The sequence below is a fragment of the Falco biarmicus genome, chromosome 2 (assembly GCF_023638135.1).
Source record: "Falco biarmicus isolate bFalBia1 chromosome 2, bFalBia1.pri, whole genome shotgun sequence".
Lineage (NCBI taxonomy): Eukaryota > Metazoa > Chordata > Aves > Falconiformes > Falconidae > Falco > Falco biarmicus.
Genome location: NC_079289.1, coordinates 757,197 through 783,944, shown reverse-complemented (window position 1 = coordinate 783,944; position 26,748 = coordinate 757,197). Strand labels below are relative to the sequence as shown.

General features: G+C 61.1%; 1 protein-coding gene across 1 annotated transcript in view; it reads right to left on the bottom strand.

Annotated features, from left to right (window-relative positions):
* The window catches only part of PDE2A (phosphodiesterase 2A), a 56,181-nt gene extending 30,662 nt beyond the window's left edge, over positions 1–25,519 (bottom strand). Inside the window, exon 1 of the mRNA XM_056329339.1 lies at positions 25,301–25,519. Within this exon, the coding sequence (XP_056185314.1) occupies positions 25,301–25,368 (68 nt within the window). The 5' untranslated portion in view covers positions 25,369–25,519. The remainder of the gene's footprint in view (positions 1–25,300) is intronic.
* Between the last annotated feature and the right edge of the window lie 1,229 nt (positions 25,520–26,748).

Sequence of the window (26,748 nt, the reverse complement as noted above, 5' to 3'; positions counted from 1 at the left end):
TCGAGGCATAGTGACATTGGTCCCCAGTATCGGGGGTGGGGTGGGGTGGTGGTGCTGGTGTCAGCATGGGGGGTCCCCAGTGTGGGGAGGGGGTCGGGGCATCACTCCCCATATGGGGTGGGGGGTCCACGGTGTGGGGAGGGAGTCAGGGCATCGCTCCCTGGGGTGGGGTGTGGGTCCCCAGTGTGGGGAGGGGGTCGAGGCATCGCTCCCTGGGGTGGGGTGGAGGTCCGCAGTGTGGGGAGAGAGTCAGGTCATCACCCCCCGCATGGGGTGGGGGGGTCAGGGCATTCATTGCTCCCTGTTGTGGGGTAGGGGTCTCTGGTGTGAGGAGGGGGGTAGGAGTGTTGCTCCCTGGTGGGGGGGTGGGGTGCTCCCGCTGTGGGGCAGCGGGCTGGCAGTGCTCTCCTATGGGGCAGGTACTGAGTATCCCCCCCTGGGTCTGGGGGAGTCCCCACCCTCCCATTAAACCCTCCCCTCATGGGGGTTGGGGTAGAGGGCTTGGATTGAGAGGTGCCTCCTCTGCGCCTTCCCCTTTTTTGGGCAGGGGTCACCCGCTGATCCCCCCCCCTCCCCATGTAGTTCCCCCCCTTTAAAGACTGTGCCCTTGGGTTGGGCGTCCCCCCATCCTCCCTGGAAGCCTCCCCCCATTTTTAGGGTGCCCACCCCTGGCCCTGGGGTGACTCTGCTGCAGGGCTTGGTGCAGAGAGCCCTCCCCACCCCGGCTCCCATCCCCACGGAATGTCCCACCCAGCACCCTGGCAAGCCCTGCACCGCAACAGCACCCCGCCCCATGCTTGCACAGGGAGGGACCCCCATTGTACACACGGAGGAGACCCCACTTGGGAACCCCCCACAGGGATGCTGTTCACTCCCAGCCACCCCCCCCCCATCGCCTTCGGTAAGAAGTGACGCACACACACGCCGAGTCTCCCCTCCCCTCCCAGGGACAAGCACCAGGATTTTGGGGGTGCTGCTCCCCCTGCACAACCTGAGCCACACAGGGACCCCAGTGCCACAGCACGCACAGAGGACAGCGGGGCTCAGCTCGGGGAGCCCACCCAAAGAGACGGGGGTGGTGGAGGTGGTGGATCAAGAGGACGGTGCTTTGATGGTTTCTTCAGCCAGGGCCAGGAGCCGGGCAGGATGGGTGCAGCCGGGATGTGACCCGCCAGAGGGATGCAGGCAGCGGCACCGAATGAAAACACGAAGAAACGGGAAATAAAGTAGGCAGATGTGCAAGCGAAGGAGACACTGTGCCAAAGTCTACAAACACAGGGCCTGCCAGGGTTGCCATCCCACCTCCATCTCCTCCGGGCAGAGGAGGAAGGCTTGGATTGGGGGAGGAAGACCTCCTGCTCTTCCCCCAAAGCCCATGAACCCCTTGGCTCGCTCCACGTTCCCTTGTCGCTCAGATCAGCTAAACCAGAGCTAAACTGGCCTAAGCTGCCAGTAACAGCCATTTAAGTGCTGCTCATGCTCTTATCCTCTCCCCGGGCTGCTCAGCAGCCATCGCCTGTGTGATCTTAAGCCAGTTCTTCATCCCGGCTTGCAGGGAGGCTGGATGGGGTGGGAAATCGGGGGGTGCAGGGCCCCTTGCAGGGTGCTGGGCCCCCTCCCTGCCGGCGCTGGGCACTGCCCTCAGCTTGGCGGGGATGTTTTGGCAGCGTGTCCCAGCTTGTGAGGCCCCAACAGCCCCCCAGATCAGCCACCCTCCGGAGCTCATCCCCTCCGCCGCCACACTGCAGCTGCTGTGGGCGTGAGGGGGCAGCCCCAGCTGAGCTGGCCGCCCCTGGCGTGTTTCCCCCGATGGCACTGGGGCTCAGCCCCACTGCAGAGGGGTGTCCCCAGGACCTCTGCTCCGCAGGTTCTGCAAAACACCCCAAAGAGCCTCCTATGTGCCAATGCTGTGTGCACAGCCACGCTATCAGACATCAGAGAATATACACCCACCACTCCAGCCAGATGCGAGTGCTGCCTTTTGTGCAGGGGAAGCTTTGGCTGGAGTGAAAGCACAGGTCCTTGGTCATGCCTCCCATCTGCTGGGAGCCAAAGGGTCCTGCTGCTCCCCAGGGACAGGGCACTGTGGGGATACGCTGGTGGCTTGCAGGGGCTCAACCCCTCTCGCACAGTCTTGAGACCCACGGGGAGAGCACCAAATCCACAAAAGCCCTGCTGCTGGTGGAGGCAGAAACATCTCCAAAGGGTGGGAAAGTTCCTCGGTGCCCTTGTCCCCATGGGCATCCCAATGGGCATGTGGGGTGACTGAGTGGCCAAGCCCACCTTGGGGGCAATGGCCAAGCGGAGGAGAGTTGGGGGGTTACTGAAGCTGCATCCCCCCCCTCCCAGCTAACCCCTCTCAGTGGCCCAGGGAGGGTGCTGCAGCTCCAAAGCATCTCTGGGGGGCTGGGCCAGGCTCCCTGGGGAGGTGGAGGCCTGACAGCAGGACCCTCCCTGTGTGCTGCAACCTGCACCCTGAATCCTGCAGCCTGCATGTGGCACCCTGCACCCTACATCCTGCATCCCGCACCCTGCTCCCTGCATGATGCAACCTGCACCTCGCACGCTGCACCCCACACCCTACACAATGCAACTTGCACCTACACCCTGCACAATGCAACCTGCACCTCGCACGCTGCACCCCACACCCTGCACAATGCAACTTGCACCCCACACCCTGCACAATGCAACCTGCACCTCGCACGCTGCACCCCCACACCCTGCACAATGCAACTTGCACCCTACACCCTGCACAACGCAACCTGCACCTCGCACGCTGCACCCCACACCCTGCACAATGCAACCTGCACCTCGAACGCTGCACCCCACACCCTGCTGCTTTTGTGATGCACCCTACACCCAGCATGATGCACCCCACACCCTGCTCCCTGCACGCCACACTCCCTGCGTGATGCACCCTGCATCTTGTATGCTGCACCCCACACCCCACGCCCTGCTCCCTGCAACTTGCACCCCACTCCCTGCACCCCACACCCTGCTCCCTGCACCCCATGCTCCCTGCACCCCATGCTCCCTGCATGATGCACCCTGCACTCCACACCCGGCTCCCTGCACCGTGCACCCCACTCCCTGCACCCTACGCTCCCTGCGTGATGCACCCCACTCCCTGCACCCCGCACCCCCGGGCAGGTGGGCCCGCGGGGGGGAGGCAGGGCAGCCGGCGAAGCCGCAGGGCCATCTAGTGGACAGGGCCACGCCGGGGCGGCTCAGGCTGGCCAGCCCCCACCGTGCCCCGGGGCACCCTCCCGCAGCCCCCCAGGAGAAGCCACCACGGGCAGAGCGGGGGGTCCTGCCCCGGGGGGCGGGCGAGGTGCCCCAGGCTGGGACACAGCCCCCGCCTCGGCTCAGGGGGGGCCAGCCTCAGCGCTGTGCTGGCATTGTCCTGGGACTGGAGGGTGACGTGGCCATGGGTGATGGGCGACGGGCACCTTGCCCTGGGCAATGGCACAGGGCGATGGGCACCTCGCCCTGGGGGTGCCACAGAGTCATGGGCACTTTGCCCCGGGGGTGCCACAAGGCCATGGGCACCTCTCCCCAGGGGTGGCACAGGGTCATGGGCACCTTGCCCTGGGGGTGGCACAGGGCCATGGGCACCTCGTTCCGGGTGACAGCACGAGGCCACGCACACCAGCCCTGGGCAACAGCCCCTCACTGGGCTCAGCTCCTCATGCCTTGCAGGTGCCAGGAGAACGTTTCTCCCTCCCCAGGCCCTGCCTGGCCATCACAGCCCCCTGGTGCGGACAGGCACCCCGCCTTCATCCCCTGCCTTCACCCCCCCCCTTCACCCCCCTGCCTTCACCCCCTGACTTCACCCGCTGCCCGCTCCCCTGCCCACCTCGCACCTCCTTAGCCGCTTCGCGCTCTGCTCCTGGCCCCAGCAGCCGTCGCTTTGGCTCCCGTCCTTCTCCTCCCACCAAGGAGAGGTTGGCCACGCAGCAGCCCTGGCAGCTGCTGAGGAAAAAACCCTTTGGATAGCTCTTCCTCCACTCCAGCCTCAGTTTCCCCTCTCACCGAGTGGGAATCGGCCGGATCTGGGCGCTGGCAGGGTTTGTTTCTATGGCAGTGGGGACAAGTGCCACCATGACGGGAGCAGATGCCACCAACAGCTTTGGAGCCGCAGCTGCCGGGCACCCTGGGTTTGGGGGAGCAGCACCCCTGTGCTGGCTGGGGAAGGACCCCACCATCCCCAGTGGGTTCTGGGTATGGGGACTCCACAGAGGGGGAGCGGGGGTGGTCGAGGGGCAGCGATCTAGCCCCGTGGGTGGAGGTGCATCACCCTGTCATGGCCGTGGAGCTGGGGAGGGGGGAAGGACCCCGCGGGGGCTGCTCCTGGTGAGTCACCCTCCAGCTGGGCTATAATTAGAGATGGCAGCAAGGGGGGGGTGTGGGCAGCTTTGTCAGCCGCTGTCCTTAACGAAGCAGGCAGCAGCGGGGGCACCGGCACAGCCAGGAGGGCCACGGCTCAGCACCCCCTGGCAGGATGAGGGGTGCAGGGGGGTGAGGGCAGAGCTTCCTGCCCCGGGGACTCCAGGGCATGCACTCTGAGTCAGCTCCCATGGGGCAGGGGTCTCCCTGTGCCCATCACCCTGACCAGGCCACCACAGGACCCCACCAAGTCCCCATGATCAAGCCCTGGGCTCCCCAGCCATGGGGACACCTCGCTGCAGGGACACCCTGCTGCAGGGACCCCAGCAGCAGCTCAGCCTGCCCAGCTCTGCCCAGCCTGGACGGATCCTGCTGGCTCAGGTGCGGGTCCTGTGCTCTGTGCGTGAAGCAAATTCCCAGTGGGGCTGATACATTTCCCCGTGGGGCAGAATCACCCCCGAAGAGCTGGGTGCTCTGCAGCAGCTGCCGGGCTGGCAGGATCAGTGCCGAGCTTGGGATGTCATTGTCACCAGAGCCACACAGGCAGCAGGTCACGGGCCCAGTGCAGCTGCCTGGCGGACAGGCAGGTATTGCTGAGCCCACACAAAGGCACAGTGTGGGGCTGACCCCAGGTCCCCCTGTCCCCAGCTGCTCATCCTGGCGCCTGGGGACAGGGCTGCAGGGACACGGGGCTGCAGGGCGCAGGGCTGCAGGGCGCAGGGCTGCAGCACCACGGTTGCACGCAGGCCCGGCCTCTCAGCCAGCGTGCATGCAACAGAGCCCACCTCCCTGGCCAGCTTGTTAACAACCCGGTATAATTACGAGCTGCTCCAGCTCACTGACTCATGCAGTCCCCAGGGTGTCACAGTCGGATTGGGGACATGCAGCATCCACCCCTGTCCCAACCCTGGCATAGGGCTGGGAGCTGCTGGGGAATAAATCCAGGTGCTGGGGAGAGGCAAAGGAGCATATTCCCCAGCCACGTTTCCTATGTTTCCACTCTGACTGTGGGTTTTTTTTCCATGTTTCTGACCTGGGGTTGATAGACTGGTGCTGCCCATCATGTCTCTCCCCAGGATTCGGGGCGGCAGCCTGCCAGGCATCCCAGCCCTGCTTCAGCGGGAGGGTTGTTTAATGGCATAGGAGGGAGCGAAGTTCATGCAAGCTAGTAAATATTAACCCTTATTTCACGCAAAAGACGCCTCAAGAAACCTCCTTTGGTGTCTGAGACCCACAGACTCAGCTTTTCCCTGGGAGAGCAGGAGGTGCCGGCAGCAAACAGCACCAAAGCACCAAAGCCGGGGGATTTGGGGGGGAGTGGGGGTGGTAAGAAGCAAGGCTGAGCCTTCCAAGCCCATGTAGCCCCAAAACACCAGCAACGCGTTTCTCCCCATGCCCAGGCCCCATTGCAGGTTGTGTTTAGGAGGGAAAGCTGCAGAAACCTGCCCCCAGAGCAGCATTGTTGGGTATACTGGGTATACTGGGAGTACAGGGATGCCGGGTGCTGCCTTGCCCAACGTGGGAGGGGAGCGTGGCCTGGCAGTTACCAGCTGTGCCAGCGTTGCTGTAAATCATGTCAGATCAGTGAAGCTTCATTAAGTGGCAGCAGTGGCACTGGGGTGGATTGCCGGGCCAGATCCTGGCTCTGGTAGTGGCTCCAGGGAAGCACAGCTGGGACAAGGACAGTGACATCTCCCTGAGCATCCCCACAGCATCCCTGACGGGGGCGGGGGGGGGGGGGGGCGCACACCGTGTGGCCAGGCATGGGGACAGGGTGCACATGGCCACGGGAGGCAGGGGGGAGCAGGGCGGGATGCCTGGGGCTGTCGCATCCAGCACTGAAGATGCCTCATTGCACCCCACGTCCGGTGGACGTGTGGCCGGGGACGAGGGAGCGGGGACACCGGGGCTACAGTGTCCCTGCCTGTGGCGCGGTCCCTGCCACGGAAGCAACCCGGACTCAGCTGGCTGGAGCAGAGCTCTGGGGACGTGGCCGCTAATCGAACTGCTGTATCTACAGATAAATTGAGGTGTTACTTCGCCAGAGCTGCTAATCCGGGTGACTCTGCCAGCTCTAAATTCAGGCGGAAATAAATCCATCTGTTCTCCCGCTCGGCCGCTAATCCCCCCGGCCGGGGCTCTCTGCAGCAGCCAAGCCTCACCGCTTGCTCCGCGGGGGTGTAACCTGGCGCTGGACGCAGCTGCCGATCAATATCTCATTTGCTGCTCGCCGAGGAAGGCGGTGATGGCTTCTTCACCAATAAATCCTACCCAACACCGCAGCCCTGGCTGGTGGTGGCCAAAATGGGGCTGCACCACAAGGGTTACATTGCCCACCAGAGCAGGGCATGCTGCAGCGTCCCTCCCCAGGGTGACGCTCAGGGTCCGTTGCCACCGACCCCTGGGGACAAGGCTCAGGGTACCGGGAGGCTCCGTGAGCCCAGACAATCGATGGCACCGGCGGCTGCAGCCAAACTGCTTCAGAGCAGAAGGAAGAAGCCGCTGGCTCCTTCCCCTCCCATTAAAGATGATGTCTCTGCTGCTGGGCAGGAGCAGGCAGGGCCTCCTGCCCACAAGGAGACCTGTGCATGTCCAGGAGTGAGGAAGACCTGCAGCAGGGCAGGGAGAAAGAGTGGGGCAGGAGGGCATTGCTGCTGGGGATCATTTCTGGGAGAGCTGGGGCTGGCAGGGCAGAGGCTGCTCCTGCAGCTGCTGGCAGCTGCGACATGTGTGTGCGTGTGTGTGTGCACGGGTACGGATCAGTTTGCATGTTCCCTGTGGGCGTGCATGCATGGGGATGTGTGCTTAGGTGGACTTGCATGGGGGGGGTGTTGTGTTTGTGTGTGTACACGTGTGCATGGGGTGCCTGGATGGGGCTGTGCATGCGGTGGCGGGGGGTTGCACGCACAGGGATGCATGCAGGGTGTGCTTGTGTGTGCATGCACAAGGGGTGCAAGGAGAGGGGCACATGCATGCAGAGCGTGCATGCACAAGAGACATGCGTTTGTGCAGGCACAGGGTGCGTATATGCACAGGGAGTGTTCGTGTGCATGCACTTGGGGGGCACGTGTGGTGATGGGGGTTGTATGCACAGGGAGTGCACATGTGTGGGAGGTGTGTATTTGTGTGCATCACATGTATGTGCGTGGGGTGCACATGCATGCGAGTACACACACACTCCCCACCTTTCCCTCCATCCATGTCCCGTCGCTGACAGCCAGCCCTCAAGGCCGACCCCAGGGGCAGCAGAAGCCCCACAGCCCCCCCCCAGGGTCAGCCTCCGGGCTGGGAGCCACTCAGCCTGGTGTTTGCATTCCTGCAGCTCCACGCTTGCACCCTGTGCACCCCCACGTTTGCACCCCACGCAGCTCGGTGTTTTGCGCAGCCCCACATTTGCACCCCGTGCACTCCAGGTTTGCACCCAGTGCATCCCTACATGTGTATGGGCTCTGTCCTGGCTGGGGACACCCCTTCCCTTTCCAGCACGGGCCGGGAGCAGCCAGCTTACCCAGAGCGATGCGAAGGCCTCACTGACCTGCCCCGTCCCCACCTCAGCTGTCACCGGGCTCACTCCTGCCATCGCTGCCACCCCAAGAGCCAACAGCACCCTGTCACCCCTGGCACATCGTGAGCCCCACGGATGCCCAGCACCCAAAGGGATGCAACTGCAGGAACCGAGGCATGGTACGAACCCAGGGCTGGGCAGGGACGCAGGTGTCCTGGCACCTGGCCCCTTGGCAGGGACAGTCCCCGGGAGATGCCAGCTGTGGGAACCTGGTGGCACCGAGTCCTGGGCATGGGCAGGGATGGTTTTGCACTGGTTGTTGCTGCTGTCATTACTACTGTGGATTTTGAGCTGAGCAATGAAGGGACCTGGCTGAGGGTGATGAATAAGTGATGGAGCCCTTGGAGGGTCTCTATGGAGACAGCTCAGCTGCGCGGGGTGCCGGGGGTGGGTGGGTGTGGTGGGGGGTTGGCGCTGGCAGTGGCCAGCGAGCAAGGGCTAGTTAGGGGGGTGGGGGGGGGGTGGCAGAGCCCTCTCTGCTCCCCGGCAGCTGATTGCCCTTCCCAAGAAGGCTGGTCCCCCTTGGGACCGGCTGGAAGGTGTGTAAAGGGCTGTTCTCTCCGTTTCCATCTCTCTCCCCGGGGCTGCAGCTCCCTCCTGTTCCTCAACTGCTTTCCCCAGCGTGGAGACAGCTTGGCTGGTCCTTGGCTATGAGCAAGCGCTGCCCATGGTGGCCACGGACACCTCCAGCTTGGCTTGCAAGGGCTTTTACCCCCGGGTGGCTCAGCCCCACTGTCACATGCAGCCTGTCCCCTGCGAGCATCCTGCACTCGTGGGGGTCAGAACACACACCTGCTGCATGCTCGGGGGGGTGAGGGACAGATGACACTCATGGGGACAGCTTGCATCCAGGGGGACAGCGTGTGTCTGGAGGGACATGACCTGGGGGGACAGCATGTATATGGAAGGTCACCACACACTTCGGGGACAACACGTGTCTTAAGGGACAGCAACGTGTTCTTGAGGGACAGCAGGTGTCTGAAAGGACCGCACGTGTACGCAGGGACAGCATGTGTGTCAAGGGACAGCACGTGTTCTTGAGGGACAGGAGCTGCCTGAAGGGACAGCATGTGTCTGGAGGGACAGCATGTACCTAGAGAGAGGGCATGCATGAGGAGGGGGGGACAGCAGGTGCCTGGGGGACAGCATGCATGGAGGGGACGGCATGCATTCAGGGGACTGCATGCACTGGGGAGACAGCAAGTGCCCAGGGGGCCCAGCCCCCCCAGACATGCAGCCCCCCCAGCACCGTGTGCTGTGAGCGCAGCAAGGTGCAGGGTGAGCCCCAGCCCCGTTAGCCCCCACTGTGAGCTCTTCAGCCACAGACAGCAGGCTGCAACTCCGGAGCACGAAGCTCAGAGCCCAGCCTGCCTCCAGCCTCCCTGTGCCTCAGTTTCCCGCTGAGAAAACAGCTCTGACCCCCCCAGCGGAGCCCGCAGGGCTGCCCCACACAGCAGGCACGGCTCAGGGGTGCAGGCAGACCCAGCCCGGCGGGATGGGAACCTCATTTAGCAACTTCATTTGGCGTTGCCTTGTTTTTCCCCACCTTTTATCACCGTAAATTTCTCTTCTGATACATTCTAGGTGAAAAATAAACGAAGCATCTGAGCCAGGTGGGCAATGTTCTTCCAGAAGCACTTAGGCAAATCGTTAGTACATTAATGACTGTGCCACGCCGGCTATTCCAGGTGGCCAAGCAGCAATAAGGAAGACCCCAGACCGGCCCAGGCATATGGAGGACATGGATTTATTGCCAGATTAAATACAAGAATAATAGGTGATCTCCATTAGCAATGGGCTGCGTCACTTCATACTGACCCTACTCCAGCTGCAGGACATGAGACTTCTGCCACGTGTTCCCAGTAGTCCCTTCTGCTCGCCTTGGCCCCTTGTGTGGTGGGTTTGCTGCCAGGTGACAGCAGACTGAGGTGCCACCACAAGCACCAGGGACTCTGCCCCGGGACGGGAAAGCAGGGCTGGTTTTCATCAGATTTGGAGACTCCTGAGAAATTTGGCACAGGGGGAACAGGCTTTCCATCCCCACGCACACATCCAGATCCCATGGGCTTCTCAAAAGAAGATCTGAATTATAACATCACTTAAGCCAGGGAGGCTCTGAGCCTGACCCAGGAATGCTCAGTACCCCACTACAGCCATCACAGCCTGGGTGCGTGTAGCCAGCACAGCTCTCTGTGCCCATGCCCCCCAGAATCTGTGCCCCCAGCCCAGCATAGGCAGAAGGGCAGATCTGGCTGAATTCCAAACACTTTCACCAAAAGGCCACCTGCTCCAGCCCTCCTCTTGCTCCAGGGACACGAACGCACACAGCTCAGCCTCTGTTTCCCCAACATGTTCCCTCGTCAGCAGGACCCCCTTGTAATGCTTGGGGAGGGAGAGCTGCATTCCCAAGGGCACCACAGATTCCCAGGAAGGAGTAACTGTGTCCCTGAGGGCACCATGGATACCCAGGGAAGGACAGCCATGTCCCCAAGGTCACCATGGATGCCCGGGCACTATATCCTGCTGTGTTGACACTTTAAAACATGCTGTGCCTCAGTTTCCCCTCTAGACCCAATGAGACCCATCTGATAGAAGGGGGACAGAAGGGAACCCCAGCTCTTCTCTAGCACCTTCAGGCACTTCCTACCCCACTCCTGGTGGAAATCTCCTCCTTGGAGGCAAATCAGGTCAAAACAATGCTCCATTTCATCAAAGGGGTGGCAAAGGGATGAGTGGGGACATGGGCAGCGCAGGCAGGGACCTGGCAGGACCATCCCCAGGGACCCTGATGTGGGGGTAACACGCAGCTCTCACTCCTCCCCACACTCGTACAGGTTCCTACTGGTGTCCCCAGGATCTTCCCCCTCTCAGGACAACTCTCCGTGGGCATCCCTTGGAATCCCACGCTCAGGCACCTGCTGCCACTCTTTCGCCTGGCACCTGCCTGCTCCAATTCCCCCTCGTTATCTCTCTTTTGTTAACAATGCACTCACTCGCTGATTTAACCTGGATTAAAACGGGATCACTCACTTGCTTGCTTGTTCTCCTCCAATTAATTTGTTCGTCACTTCTATTTCCAAATTAATTCATCAGGCTCTTTGGCAGGGAAATAACAGCGGCACACGGGGTCTGCGCTGCTTGGGAAGGGTTCAGTGTTAATTATCCCAGCAGGAAAGACTGGGATGGGAAGCAGAGCAGGGAGCTCATCTGTGATAGGGACCTGGATCCAGGGTGAGCAGCATCCCCTGGCCCACCTGCAAGTATCCCACCGAGGATGGGGGGCACGGCGTGGGGGACCCACAGCTCAGCCACGCTGGCCCCATCACTTCCACACTCCATCGGGAATACGTCACAGGGACAAAATCCTTATTGAACAAATTATGGCACCTTTGGGGGTGTTGCCCCGGTCACAGTGGGGGCGAGGTGGGGGGCCAGGCTGCACCCCGCAAGGGTTAATGCCGGGTACAGCACGAGGTGTTCGAGCTAAAAATACATGGTGACTTTTTCTGTATTTGCTCTAATGAGTCATTCTCTTTAAGTAATTTATTGCTCATTACATAATCACTTTCATTTTCAGCTCGAGAAAAATGGAATATTTTCCCCCCCCTTTTTTTATTTTTTTAATGAAAAGGGCATTTAGCAAACCCTGCAGGCACGTGAGCATCAGCCATTTTCCCAAACCATCCCTGCATGTTTCCACCAGCAGCTCCTCGGCTCCTTTCGCATCCTCCAGCCAAAGCCTTTCGGGAGCACCTGGGTGATGCTGCTGGCGCAGGGGGGCTCTGGGAGGGGACAGAGCATCCTGGGGAGGCACCGGGGTGGGCTTAAGGGGCTGGATCCCCAGCACCCAGCCTGGCCACATCTCACCCGGCTGCGGCAATCACCTGCTGACATGGCCCTGTGTCCCAGTAATCCCAGCACTGTCTCAGCAGTCCCAGCGCTGTGTCACAGCAAACCCACAGCTGTGTCCCAGGAAGCCCAGTGCTCCATCCCAGTAATCCCAGTGCTATGTGCTAGTAATCCCAATACAGCATCCCAGCAAGCCCAGTGCCACATCCCAGTAATCCCAGTGCCATGTCCTAAGAAGTCCAGCATCATATCCTAGCAATCCCAGCGCTGCATCTCAGCAATCCCAGTGCTATGTGCCAGCAAGTCCAATGCCACCATCCCAGCAAGCCCAGTGTCATAACCCAGCAATCCCAGTGCCATGTCCTCACGATCCCAGTACTGCATCCCAGCAAACCACGTGCCATATCCCAGCAAGTTCCTTGCTCCATCTCAGCAATCCCAGTGCCGCATCCCAGCAAGCTCAGTGCCGCAGAGCCCTGCAAGCCAGCAAAATGTCCCGGTCGCACCAGTGATGCCAAGCCACAGGGAAGGGGACCCCAGCCACCCTTAGTGCTGGGGGGCAATGGGCGGGGGGGTATCCAGCTCAGGCCCTGGCTGGGGCAGAGGGATTTACCCGCTGGGGGGCAAGAGCCCTGCTCTCCTACCCCTGCCAGCCCCCACTGCTGGCAGCTGCTCACTCCCCTGCCACTGAGGCAGGACCTGGGGGGGGGGGAGTCTCGGTTTGGAGCTGCAGACTAGGAATTAACTACACCAAATGTTTTATTTGTGTAGAAACGCAATTATGTTAATTAAAGCATGTCTGTAATTACAGCACTTAGTGGCCCATAAGTGCACAAGTGACTCTGGTGACTTTGGAAGAGCTGGAAACCTGGAGGATGGCTTGCTTCCAGCACCAGCAAGGTCCTCAGCAGGGTGAGACCTGGTGTCTCCATGGGGTGACAGCAGTGACCCCAGTGCCTGCAGAGCTGGCCGCTGCCTGTACTCTGCAGGGAAAAGCGAGCAGCGATCTCGGGCAGGGCACAGGACCAAGCTGGGGCTCGTTGCAGAGGATGCCTAGAGTGCGTGGAGAGGGCAGGACGGATTGGTACCCACAGCCGCATCTCAGCACAGGCATCTGCCAGCAGCCACGCCGCAGTCCCGCTGGCACCGGGTGCAAGGGCAAATGGCAGGCACCCCCACCAGTGCCCCAGGGATGAGGGAGCAGGAGGAAAAGGCTGTCCCTAGGGGCAGGGGTGGCCATCACTCTGGCTGCAAGGGGGGTACAGCCCTGGGTAGGCACCAGTGGCCAGGCAAAGGGAGAGGCTGGTGTGAGCGAGGCGGGGGGGGAGCAGGCTTGGAGCCCCAGCTCTGCAAGCAGCTGAGGCTCGAGAGTATATCTGGAAGGGAAAAATAAATGGGAAGCAGAGGAACATGACAGCAGGAGCAGCGGCCAGACAGACCCACGGGCTGGCTGGGATCAGATAACTCGGGCTCCAGGCAAAGGCAAGGCGGGAGATGGTGCCTGCCCTCACCTCAATAAAGCCCTTGCTGTGGGCAGCGTGTGACAGGGGGTGGGGGCACGATGGGGCAGAGGGGAGATGCCAAAGGGGCACAGGAAAGCCTGGAGCAAGGGAAGCACAAACTCGAGGTGTTTCGGGCTGGCAGAGCAGTAGGCATCGATGGGCAACTCCAGGGTCCCTGCACAGCCAGGAGACCTCTCCTCCATCCTTCAGCAGCGAAGAGCACCCGGAGGCAGTCAGCCTCCCACGCTGGCACCTGCCGACTCGGATTTCATCTTCCCCAGCCTCAAGCAGCGACAGAAAATTGCCTGTTTACTGCAGTCACCGAGCCTGAAGCCGAAGGATTTCACTGTGCGCATCCAAGAGACGGATCACAGCGCAGGCACGGGGTGCCCCGTGGTTAAGCATCACCGTGGCATCCATGGTCAGGATGGGCAGGGATGGCTGCTGAGCTCCCATGTTTAATTTGGAGCCATCATCAGCTCCGGGTAATTACAGGCCTGCATATTAATGGCCAGGTGCTGCAGGATGCCGGGCAGTGACACACCAGCTGGCAGGAGCGCGGGAGGGGAAAGGGGAACGGTGTCACTGAAGCTTTGCCGGGTGCGATTTATTTGCTTAACAAACGCATCGAGCCCTAAATGCCTTCGATAAGTCTGCAGAAAGGCTGAGTTCTGTTTGCACAGCAAACGCACTTCCCCGGATGCTGCCTGGCCCTTAAGCATTAAGGTCCTGTGCAGACAGCTGCCTTCGCTGCCAGGCTGGAAAAGCAGCTCCCCAAGGCTTCAAGGAGCCGCAGGAATGCAGCCCAGCCCTGTCTGACGGGGCTGGAAAGCCTGGCAGCCCTGCAAGCCTTTAAATCCCCTTTGCACAGCAGCCCTGCAAGCCTCAAATCCTCAGCCCCATTGCATAGTACCCCTGCGAGCCTGCAAATCCCCATGGTATAGCAGCCCTGCGAGCCTGCAAAATCCCACTGCATGGCAGCCCTGCAAACCTGCAAAATCCCCAGTGCATAGTATCCCTGCAAATCCATTGCGCAGTATCCCTGCAAGTCTGCAAATCCCCATCCCCGTTGTATGGCAGCCCTGCAAGCCTGCAAATCCCCATCCCCATCGCACTGCGCCCCAAGATGCCAGGACCCAGCTCACTGGAAGCAGGAGGGTATCCCCCAGCCTGCCCCAAGCTGTCTCCAAGGGGGTAACACAGGGAATGCCAGGTGACATGGCAGCACCGGCGCCGGGAGGAGAGGAAAGCAGGAGTGCCACCACCGTGGGGACCTCCAAGCGAGGCCACCGGCGCCCTGAGGGAGCCATGCCCATGCCGCAGCGCCAGCATCAAGCCAGGCAGAAGCAGCGCCTGGCGTGACAAGGCAGGGAGAGAAAACACACGGTTACCCTGAATCTCCGAGGAATTGTCCTTGGATAAATGCAGCATTACAGACTCTGCCAACTCATCTTTCAATTAGTAGGTTTAGTTGATAACCAGAGGAAAAATTAAAAAAAAGGCAGCTGGAGGTGGTGGTGTTTTAGCATGTGTTCATTATCTTCCCAGAACTGTTTGCTGTTTTTTCCCTTTCCTGGCTTTTTTTCCCCCTTCCCTGAGTCCTCCTCCCATCCCGACGCACAACTAGCCCCACTGGCACAACCAGCCCCACTGCTCATCCCTGCCCAGCGCATAACTGGGCTCAGCACCACGTTGCAAGTTCAGGGTCTTCTTCACCCGTTGCCACCGGCAAAATTCCATGGGAATAGAGCAGGACCCCAGCATCCTGCCTCTGCTGTCTGTTCCCCATCCCTCCCTGGAAACCACAACCCCCCTGGAGCAGGGATCCTGTCCCAGGCTGCAAGATCCCAGATATCTCACCAAATCCTCTTGTGTGTAACCACAGTGCAAGTGGCAGCCACTCACTGGGCGGCCTTCCCTCCAAAACAAGCCAAGTCTCCATGTCAAGGAATTAAACGCAGCGCAGGCGCCATGCAAATACATAATATTAATATTAGCAAGAGCAAGCCCAGGGATCCAGACCATCAGAGGAGGGAAGGGAAAGGACATGGCTAAAAGACGCTCGTGCCTTTGAGGCTCGTTAGGGCGAGAGCTGCTTCATCTGACACCCAATTGCTTAAAAGCCCTGTTTGGCTGAGCTGAGCTGAGTTTTTAATTTGCCTGAAAGGAGGGAGGGGGCAGCTGGGGACAGGGGCCAGCAGTGGGGACACAGGCACCAGGGCTGGCATGGGCACCAGAGGAGGGATGGAGCTGACAGAGAGATGCAGGGACACGCTAACCCTGTGGGACAAGGGTGTACCCCTGGCTGCTGCGATGCCCAGGGGACAGCAGTGTGTCTTACTCCTTACTCAAGCCATGAAGCTGTTTTTATGTCTGACCAAGCCTCCTACCCAAGGAACTCGCTTTTCCCCCCATCCCTCTTTCCTCTCCAGGGAGAAGGTGACAGTGGCAGGTGACAGGGGCAGCAGTGGCGAAGGACAGACCCCTCCTTTGGTGGGGCATGGGCAGCTGTCCCCAGCCCTGCTGCTGTCCCTTGCAGGGAGGACACAGGTCCTGACACTGATGGGAAAGATGGGAAGGCAAGCAGCTCAGCCCTGGGGTGGGCACGGAGATGCCACATCCTCTGGTGACGATCCCCAGCACTGCCAAAGCCCCCACACAGCCCTGCTCAGCACCCTTGGCACCAGCTTTCCAGCAATGAACTTCAATCGGCTTCTGCAGCGTGGCCAGATCCTGCTGCAGGTGTCACCAGCATGGGGCTGGGTCGGGCTGGTAGCAGTGGACCGCACTGTCTGTGAATTAATGGCTTTTCCACAGGGTGAACCGCTGGCCCCAGCTCCTCTGCCATGCCGTGCCCAGCCAGGGCACCTGCAGGAGGGCTGGCAGCCAGGTGTCACCCAGCAAGAGCCCCCATCCTCTTCCCTTAGGTGGGGTCCCCATGACAGGGTCTGGTTCGCTGCTGTGTGGTGCCGGGATCCCACCGAGCCGCACAGGGAAGGACAGAGCAGGGTCCCCAGAGTAGCACCTTGGTCTGGCGTGCCTCTCCTGTGCCTGCAGACTGGGGGGCTGCAGGAGGGAGGGGAGCGGGGGGCACGGCTGGTGTCCCCGCTGCCCGCACTGGTGCCCAGCTCGGGCTCTCCGCACGCTGGGCTCAAACAGGGGGCTCGCTTCCCAGCACGCTGCCAGCGCCCATGCACAAGTGACACACAGGCGTGCCTGCCTTGGCACTTCTCGCGGAGCTGCCGGCTCGCCAGCCCACGGACCTGCTGTCCCATCTCCCTGCCAGCGCGGTGGGGAGGGGTCCCCAGCAGCACCGTGGGTCCCTGCCAAGCCCCCACCACCGCAGAGCCCCTCCGTCCTCACCAAAACAGGCGCAGCTGCAGCCCACCCATGCACCCAGGGAGCTGGCTCCCACACTATTCCTGGGGCTGGGGGAGAGAAGACCCCCTTTCCATCCCAGCATTCCCACGGGATGCAGTGCAGCAGGACAGCCTGCTCCAGTTCCTGGAAGAGGTGGTAATTGTGGCTGGACCCGGGTGGGGGGCAAAGATGTGCCCCTGGAATTGCCCTGATGCAGCTCCTGGGGTGTGGATACATAGGGAGCCGCTGGCACCGCTGCCCCCTCCTCCCAGCCCATGGCACGCATCCCACCTCGGCTCTCCCAGGGGGTTTCAGGCAGTTGGGTAACCCCAGGGGTATCTTGTCCATCTGGCGGGTGCAAGATGGGAGCCAGCCCCTCTCAGCCTCTCCCTGAGTCCCCCCCCAGGGTGCAGCAAGCCCAGCTCCCACCATGACCATCCCCTTTTTCCACAGCATCCTCCGGGACAGGTGCTTGCTCAGCTCTGCAGGTGCCTCCACTCATATCCCGGGTTTGGCCAAGGGAAACCAGACCCAAAGGGTGCCTTAGTGCCCTCATGCTTATTTTGGGGGATACTCGACCCTCCGCAGCTGGGCTGCGGTTTCCTTTGGGGCAGGAGCCTGGCATTTACTCACAGAAGTTTCTGGTTGCTCCAGCCCTCCGCCAGCACAGCCAGACTGAGCCCAGACCCGCTGTCCAGTGGCACAGTGGCAGCACCCCTGGTGCGGGCAGGCAATATCAGGCTTGGAAGAAACCCCATAATTAACACATTACAGGGCTCCACTGGAGGAGCCCAAGCCTCTGATGGTGCAGAGCACTGGAGGGAACCAGGGAAAAGCAAAGAGCAAAAATGTAATTAACAAAGGTCACGGTGCTCCTGGCTCACACTGCTGAGCTGCGGCACTGCCTGAGCCTACCTCGATCCTCTCCCTCCTGAGGGACCCCCTGCAGCTACGGGAGGCAAGGAGTAGAGGAGCCGGAGCATGCACACAGCCACAGGCACTGCTGGCAGCTGCAGGTGTGGGCTGGAGCAACCAGAAGCCTCTGCCAGAAGCCTCACCTATGCCCAGGTGCCCATCACCCTGGTGTCTGACACCCAGGTGGCCCCACCGCCAACCCTTGGGCTCACTGCAGCTTCTCATGCCTTGAGATCTGATTTGTCCCCGGGCTGTGGATGTACCCCAGCCTGGCCACATCACTTCTCACTCAGGCTTTAGGAAAACACTCGAGTTTTGGGAATTTCACCCGCCAGCACTTGCTGACTCAGCACCAGGCCCCCTCCCCGGGTGTAGGTGAGGAAGGGTGGGAGATGAAGCCATCGCAGGTGGCAGGTCCCAGCCATGCTCTGGCTCTGCTGTGGTGGAAGCATATGCGCAGGGTGAGCCCGGTGCTGCCTGTCAGGGAGGAAGGAGCCAGCTGTGTGCAGTGAGCAGAGGCAGGGTCCCAGGACCCCTATCCTTGGAAACACAACCCTACTCCTAGTTCTAGCCCAAGCTCTCACCCTAACCTCAGACCTAGCCCTAACCTGAACCTTAGCCTTGGATCTAACCATAACTCAAACCCTAACAGGAACCCTGAACCTAAACTTAGCCATAGTTCTAACCTGAGCCCTAATCCTAAACTTAAGATGAGGTCTAACACCAAGCAATAACCCTAAGGATAAACCTAACCTTAGTCCTAGCCCTAGCCCTACCCCTACACCTAACATTAACCTTAACCTCAACTCTAGCCCTAACCCTACTGTAAACTTAGCCCTAGCCCTAAAATTAAACTTACGGCTAGCCCTAACCCTAAACTTAGTCCTACCTGTATCCCAATCCCTAAACTTAAACTTAGTCCTAGCCCTAACCTAACCTTAGCCCTGAACCTAAACCCAACCTTAGCCCTACCTGTAGCCCTATCGCTAACCTTAGCCCTGACCCTAACATTGTCAGCACGATCCCTAACCCTAACATCAGCCCTAGCCCTGGCCCTAACCCTGACCCAACCTGACCCTAACCCTGACCCTAACCCCTACCTCAGCTCTGGCCCTAACCCTGACCTCAGCCCTGACCCCAACCGACCCTAACCCCGACCTCAGCCCTAGCCCACCCATGCAGCAGCCGGAGGGGGGCTGAGCCCCCCTGCTGTGTACCAGAACAGCCTCCCCCCACATACCCACACCCCATTTCCCACCTGACCAGAAGAACCCCAAGTGCTGCAGAAGGACCGGGAGGGTCCCCATGTCCCGCAGCCCCCCCAGGGAGGATGGTGCTCAGGCCCAAAGAGCCCCCCAGCCCCTGCTGTGCCATGGGACCCTTCGCTGGCGGCCAGCAGCAGGAGCTCCGGGCTCATGGGCAGCAACAGGGCAGAGATTTTTCTGCCTCAAGTAGCTGGGAACAAATTCCCTGGTGGGGTGCTGTCACCCTGCTGGAGCCGTCACCCCGCTGGAGCTGGGAGAGTAAAGGTTCTGCTGGTACTGACACCCGTCCCCACTGCCGGAGCCGCCTTGCTCAGCCCTGATTTCTTATTGAAAGGCCGCATGCCTTCCACTAGAAGGATGCTGCCATCAACCTGGCTGTGTTATCACTGGTAAAAAACAATAGGGAAAGGCCCACTTTTTATGGAGAGCAAGGAAAAACACGGCAGCACCCATGGCTTGTGTCCTTCCAGCTGGGCTCCAGCTGAGTGTCGGCTGAAGGATGGGACTGTGGACCCCGTCCCGGCTGTGGGACACGGGGCAGCCCTGTCCTTATCCCCTTGCAGAGCAGAAACCCCAGGCTGTGAACTGCTGTGAAGCCATACGGACATCCCAGCTCCATTTGGAGGGGTGGAAAGGCTCCAGCTTGGGATGGTCCAGTGACGTCCTCACTGGGCTACTCAATCCCACCGCTTCATGCCCTGGGTCCCAGGCTGGGTGCCACCCCAGCGAGGGCTCATATCCTAGGCTACAGATCCCTGTGTTCCCAGGTAGCAGCGTGTTCTGGCAGCCCTGCCTGCACCTGGCTCCCACAGGCAGGAGCATCAGGGCTCTGCCACCACGGGGTGAGGTTCAGGGTGCCCGTCCGTGAGGAGGGGTTTGCACAGAGCTTTGCATACCGCACAGAGGGGAGCATCAGCATCTTCACCCCATAGCCACCAGACACTGAACCTCAGAGGACATGGATGGGTCCCCTTCCAGAGCTGCCTGCCCCACGTCTGCCTGTGGCCAAGGGGAACGCAGCTGCATTTGGGCAGCAACAGCTCAAGGAAAGAGGAGGGGGAGAAAAAAAACCCTCCACCAGTCTTAGCCTTTCAAATGCTCATTATAAATAGCTCCTCGGTGTCTTCTGAGTCACCCAGCTGAAACGTGCAAGCTAATAACGAACTGGGAAGGGGCTGGGAAGTGATTACAAGCTAGGGGAGGCTTTCTGGCTAAGTCATCACTTCTGTGACGGGGCTGCTGCATCGGCAGCTGCTGTTTGCTTTTTGCTTCCTTGGGTGCAACCAGTCCTCCACTGCATCTGGGGAGCAGAGGGCTTTGGAGATGCTGAAACACGCTGTGAGGTCATCCGCGCCAGCTGCAACACCTGAGCCAAGCCCTGAACCCCTCCTGAGCCCCAGACAAAAAATCAGGTTTGAATATTTTCTGTGGGAAATGCACCCATCCAAAACGACCTCCTTTTTCTGTTTGATTTACTACAGAAAACACAAACTGCCAAAGACCCAGAAGGCTTGAACCCAGCCAAAATGCTCCCTGCAAGCTCTCAAAATCATCCTTTCCCCTCTGCCTCCCCAGGCTGGCATTGCAGAGCTGCCAGGCTGTGCCAGGGCAGCCAGGGCACATGATTTGGTGATGGGAGCAGGACTAAGAGCTGCTGCTGCCAAATAACCGGCCCCATGGGACATTTCTGAGCCAACACTTGGTGAGTCCTACAGGCTGCTGTGCTAGTCCCATCCCTCGAGGATGCTACGTGGATGACGAGGTTTGGGGACACCTTCCTGCTGCCTGGGGATGCCACGGCACCGGGACCACCATCAACAGGGAATGGCTGCCCAAGGACCAGCTGGAGACCCTCCATCCAGGCTCCAACCCGCACAAAAGAGCAAATCTTGGCGTCATCACCCATTGCTGCAAGGCAGGCGAGACCCCCAGCCAGCTTTGACACCTCAGCTGGGGGGATCCAAGCTGCCAAGCTGCCCGTTGCATGTGCTCTGCCCGTTCTCCATCATCTAACACCCCCTGCCACCCCCCGCTGCCATGCGGATGGAGCCGCAGCAGCAGACAAAGCATCTCCCAGTGCTCTCCATCCCCCTCGCTCCCCCCTCCAGACAGGCCCATCCATTAACAAGGACAGCTCAGCCCTTTGCAGGAGAAAGCTGGACAGGCAGAAAGTCCCAGGCAGCTCCGGGCCCTGCCTGCATTTCTGGCTGCAGCCCAGCACAGCTCTCGGCAAGCCACGTGGAAGCTGGGAAAGAGACAAAAGCGAAAGTGGGGACCGGGGTCAGAGAAGAGCGGGAGGCAGGAGGGATTCCCAGAAGCGGCTGCTGCTGCATCCGCCACTGCCCCAGGGAATCCTGTATCCCCAACAGAGGAGTGGCCGCAGAGCTGGCTCCCACCCTGGAGGGATGCTTGTCCTCCCAGAGCTCATGGAGCAGCGCAGCTCCTGGGGGGATGCGCAGGGGTCGGCTGCAGATGACGGCCAGGGCACGCTCGGTGCAGCCCCTTGACGGCGGTGCCACCGGTGCTGCCGCCCTGGGCCGTGGCCAGGCCGTGGTGTGCCAGCCTGCCTGGCGGAGCAGGGGCCAGCCTGATTGCCTGCATCTGCGCTAGCATCTGGCCGGCAGCCGGCAAGCACCGGAGGTTAATTCCCTGACACTTTACAACCGCTCGCTGCTCTGAAGCTGAGGATGCTCAGGGGGGATGCCCTGGAGGGGAAACTACTGGCTGGTGTCCCTCCCCCCCAGGGAACCCCCCCAAGTACAGAGACATGCAGGGTGCCAGAAGCCAGGAGTTCCCCTCCATCCTCTCTGCAAGGCACCTCCAAGCTCCAGGGCTAGGTGCCCACGCAGGTGGGTGATGCTGAAGCACCCCAGACGCGACACAGCTGACATGCTGGCGCCAGGCTGTGCAAAAGGCAGAGGCATGAACAGCCCAAGGCTTTGAAAAAGCCTGGAGAACATCACACGCAGTCACTTGCAGCTCCCAAGGACCCCAGCAACGGGGGAGCAGGCTGCCTTCGCCCCACCGAACCCCTTGGCCCCAGTAAGTGGGTGCCCAGTGAGGAGCAGAGCTGCCCCGGCCATGCTGGATGGAGAGATGGAGCCAGTACTTTCCATGGCACTTTAAACATGCAACACAGCGACTGGCAATAACCACGAGGCAGAGGTTCAGGACGGGCTCTGGTGGGCTCAGCAGCCTGCTCTCAGCTTTGCGGATGCTTGGAGACCTTCGAAAGTAGGCTGAACCGCTTCGCCAGGCAGCTCGTGCCCTCTGCATCCCAGCCAGTGCTGCTCCCTGGGTACCTGCAGGGTTAATGGCACGGGAGCAAGACATAGAATCCTAGAATGGTTTGGTTTGGAAGGGACCTTTAAAGGTCAACTAGTCCCACCCCAGTGGATGCCATGTTTCTGCTGCCAGTGCTGCCCTTCAGGCCGTGCCCTGGGAGGGAAGCAGGAGTAATGGCGAGGACACACAAGGTGGGGAAGGACCAGAGTTTCCCTTTGATATGTGCCCAGGTCACACAGGCAGTGGCAGGTAGGGACATCAGCATCATCACGAATGTCACCTCATGCCATCAGCCCCTCCAGGAGGAACTGGCTGCCAGGTGGGTGCATCAGGGAGGTAAAATGGGGATGATGCATTACACGTCACCCTTACATGAGCCTTGATGGGAACACACTGTCCAGGTCCTGGCGTAACTGGCACAGAGACTTAATGCGCTCCTGTAAAGATGCATAAACTATCTTTGTCCCTTCCTGGGACACTGGGCTCTTTGCTGGTGCCCATGGGCTCCCCGGGCAGGATGGAGCCCCTCTTCCCAGCTGTGGCTGCAGCCACAGTCCCTCCTCCGTCTCGCGCCTGGCACCGACCTCATCATCAGACCAGCGCTGAGCATGGTGACACTTGGCCAGTTCACATGTCCCCACGTCTGCTCCTGCCAGGCAGCTGCCAGAAGCGAACCAAGCAGCAGAGAGAGCTGGATGAGAAGCAGGCAGCCCTGTCTGCTCTCCGATGGAAGCCCTGACTTCTCTCCAGCCTCCTCTGAGCCTGCTCCTTCCCTGCAGGGATGCTCAGAGTATCATCTCCTCCTCCGTGTTTTCAATCCACAGAGCTCGGCTGCTTCTCCCCCAGCCCCGGCTGCTGTCAGATGCTGTCAGAGCAGCAGCTCCGGGCACGCCAGCATCCTACCCGCCACTAACCGGGTCAGGAGCCGCCCGCCTGGGAACACGTTTCCCACAGGGGGAAAATGAAGGAGGAAATGGGTTAAAACGTGACCTGGATAACAGAAAATGGCACTTGACTGGCTGCCACCCAACACTCCCCTGGAATAAATCAGAGCTTATCGACAGCGCACATGGGAGACCTGGCCCACCGATGGATCTCGGCCCCACGCAGCATCCCCACCCAGGCAGCAATGCTCTGTGAGGGCAGGCAGCGGCATTGCTAAGATCTGCCGGCAGCGCACAAGGCAAGCCAGCATTAAACAACGCGGGGCTCGAGTGGTGGCAGAGAGCAGGCAGCATCACCCCGCAGTGCTGGCCTCACTGGGGACACCCCCTCTGGCCAAACGCAGGGGCAAAGGCATTGCCTGAAAGCTCTTGGGAAGCTTTTCCACCTCTATATATCCCCTTGGGGTGTACAGGAATGGGGACAAACATCTCCTGGGAAGGACCAGGTTACGTCCTGGTTAAAAGGAGGAAGAATGGGGTTCACCATTCCTGCCTCTTCCATGCCGGATGGCTCGAGGGGCATAGCCAGCCTCAGCTACACTAAGTTTCTATAGCATCTACCTTTCTTAAAAGCCATTAAACAGCAGCTGCAAGTCAGCAGAGGCCTTCCAGCCAGAGGAAACATGGGGATAGCCTGGCATTTCAAGACCTTTGTGTGTTTTGCTTAAAGAAAAGGACATGGGCACATGTTCTGGTGGCAGCATGAAGGATCTCTTCAGGGAACAAAGCATGCACAGCACCAGAGGGGAGCCAGGAGAGCTGGGGGGGAAGGATGCTGCCCGCAGAGGTGATCAGACCCAGCACCCACAGCAGTGTAGAGGGATCAGCAGCTCTTGGTGCCTCTGGAGGTGTGTCTAAGCCCCACACCACATGTAGGTAGGAGAGATGCTGGAGGCTATTTTCTATAGAGAGGCAAACTCCTCATCTGAAGGTGACATGAAGGTGCAAAAACCTGGTGATGCCAGAGGGAGACGTGTGGTACTGGGGCAGGAGCGGGCAGCAGCTTCCCTTGTGCCCCAATGATCCTGTAATCACTTAAAGCCCCAATGATCCTGTAATCACCCAAAGCACCCACTCCAGGAGACCTGAGGCTGCTCCCGGGCACACCCGCATGCAGCGAGGCAGCCCCTGGGAGTGGTGGTCCCGGCGTACGCAGCCGAGCCAGGCAGTTTGGCCAGTGCCTGAGCATGTGGAGCTGGCACCGCCAGACAAAGGAATCCAAGCACCAAGCAGCCTTCCTCCTCGTCCCCTTACACCTACATCCCTTCCCCACCAGCTCAGCTCAACCCTCTGGCAATGTGGGATTTGATCCCAGCAACCACCAGGGCAGGCTGGGAGCACCCAAGATCTCTCGGTACCCGGGAGGCAGAGCACCCACATACTGCAAATCGCCTGTGCACAGCCTGCTAGCCGGCAGCTGTGGAGCCTCGTGAGTGCTACACACGCGCGCGCAGAGCCGGGGGTCTCCTCCATCCCTAGCCAAGCCCGTGGGTGATGGGAATTCAGGCACCACATGCTTTGCATTAAGCCAGCTCAGCCCCTCTTCCCACATGGGCTCTGTGGAGCATCACCCTTCACCGCTTCCAGGGAGCACCGTCATCCCTCAGCAAGGTCACCCCATGCTCTCACGCAAAGCCCCTCATGCCTGCACCATGGAATGAGGTCCCTGTGACCCTCAGAGCCCCTTCCCCACCTTGCTGCATGCAAGCGGGTGCAGCGCCACTGGGACCCCCAGACCTGTTGCGTGGGTGGGTGCGCAGGGGGGTGGCTTCTCATGCCCTGCATGGAGCCGCTGAAACCATGATCCTGAGGCCTGAACTGCATTCCACAAAGTCACCTGCCCTCCCCCCCAACCCCCCCCCGCCCCTCTCCAGCAGCCCACTGGCGGGCCAGGAGCCTTCCACCCCCTCCAGAAACTGCCACAGGGCAAGGGTGGCTCGGGAAATGGGGGGATGCTGCTCACACCAGCCCTCCAGCACAGAGCCCTTCAGCTAGCCACCTGCCCTGGGCTAACACAGGTGGTTAGTGGGGAAACAGGGGGCAGCGGCTGGGGGTCACCAGCCTCTTGTCATATCCCTGCCACCCCCCTCCCCACCAGCTGTCAGGCAGGAGGAACTTTTTCCTGCCTTCCCCACGTCTCCCTCGCTCCCTCGCCCAGCATCACCCCCCGGAGCATCCCTCCATCCCAGCGTGGTGCCCCCAGCCCCGGGGCCGGCGGGAGGGACTCACAGGTCAGACGCTGCCGCCTGGTACGGCTGGCTCCGGCAGAGGATGGAGTGTCCGCAGCCCTGGCCCATGGCTCCGCATTCTTCGGCAGCCCTGCCAGGCGGGCGGCGGGGCTCGGGTGCGTGCAGCGAGGCGGCCGGCTGGCAGCGGAGCTCCCGCCGCGCTCGGCGAGGGTGTCTCAGCCCGCTGCTGTCACCGAGCCCTATGCAGCGCGGGAGGGGAGGGCGGAGGATGGGGGGCGCGCCGCGGCTGATTGACGGCGCCGCTGCGGCTCCGCCGGGCTGGGCGGGGGCCGAGCCGCTCCCGCGGAGGGGCCGGAGGGATCCGCACCTGCCGCGCCGCCGCCGCCCGCCGCGGGCCGCGCCCGTCCTCGCCCGCCGCGCCGCGCCGCACCGCGGGGCCGCCGCCTTTGTCTACAAGGCACACGCCGGCCCGGCCCGCCTCCGCGCTCCCCGCGGAGGCAGCTGCTTCTCTGGGCAGCGGGTCCTGCTGGGACCGCAAGCCACTTCTGCCCCGGGGACATCGGGCAGCACAGGGCAGCACTGGGAAGCACTGGTTTCGCAGGCAGTTCCCTGCCCCGGGGGGTGCTGGGCATCACGAGACCCAACATGTTCCTTCGGCAGGGGCAGGGGGTGACACAGAGCAATGTGGAACTGCACTGAGCCCACAGGTCCCTGCCCCGGGGGTACTGAGCAGCACCAGGCAGCACCCAACCCAACCCGCAGGCAGGTTCCTTTCGTAAGGGCGCTGGGTGGTATCAAGCAGGTGCCAGCGAGGTGATACAGGCCTGGCCATGCCCACCACCAGGTGCCTGCCCAGCCCATCCAGGTGGTGTGGAGCTACTGGCGGCGGGATGCTGCCCGTGGCATTGCTCAGCTGCAGCCAGGAGTGGGAAGGGGATGCTGAGCCCTTGGCCACGCTGCAACCCCACTTGAACCTGCCCCAGGCACCAGCCTGCTCCCAGACAAGGCTGCGGTGGAGGAGCCGGAGCCTCCCAGGAGCCTGCAGAACCACTCCATGCCTGTGCCCATGCTGTCACCTCCTGAATAAAGCACAGCTTCCCTCTGGGAGAGCCCACAGCCCTTTGCATGTGTGCAGCACCGAGCACCACTGGAGCTTGTCTTGGCCGAGTTGGAGGAGCTGCTGCCCATTTGGGCTTGCAGGACATCGGGTGGGTTTGTCCCCCACAGCCACACTGGGATCTCCTGCCCTGGGCTTCCCTGGGATGGGGGCCGTCAGGGTGAGCTGTCACCCGGGTGGGACTGTGGCAGAGAGCAGCTGGAGAAGGGCAACAGTTGCTGCAATGCCAGCCCCAGCCACTCTCCAGTCAGGGCTCACCTGCCACAGTCGAAGACCTGTGCTTCCAGGAGGGACACTGGGGAAGGGCACCCATCCTATGCTGAATCAGGGTCCTAGCAGGCTTCGTCTGCTATTAAACCCACATCTCTTGG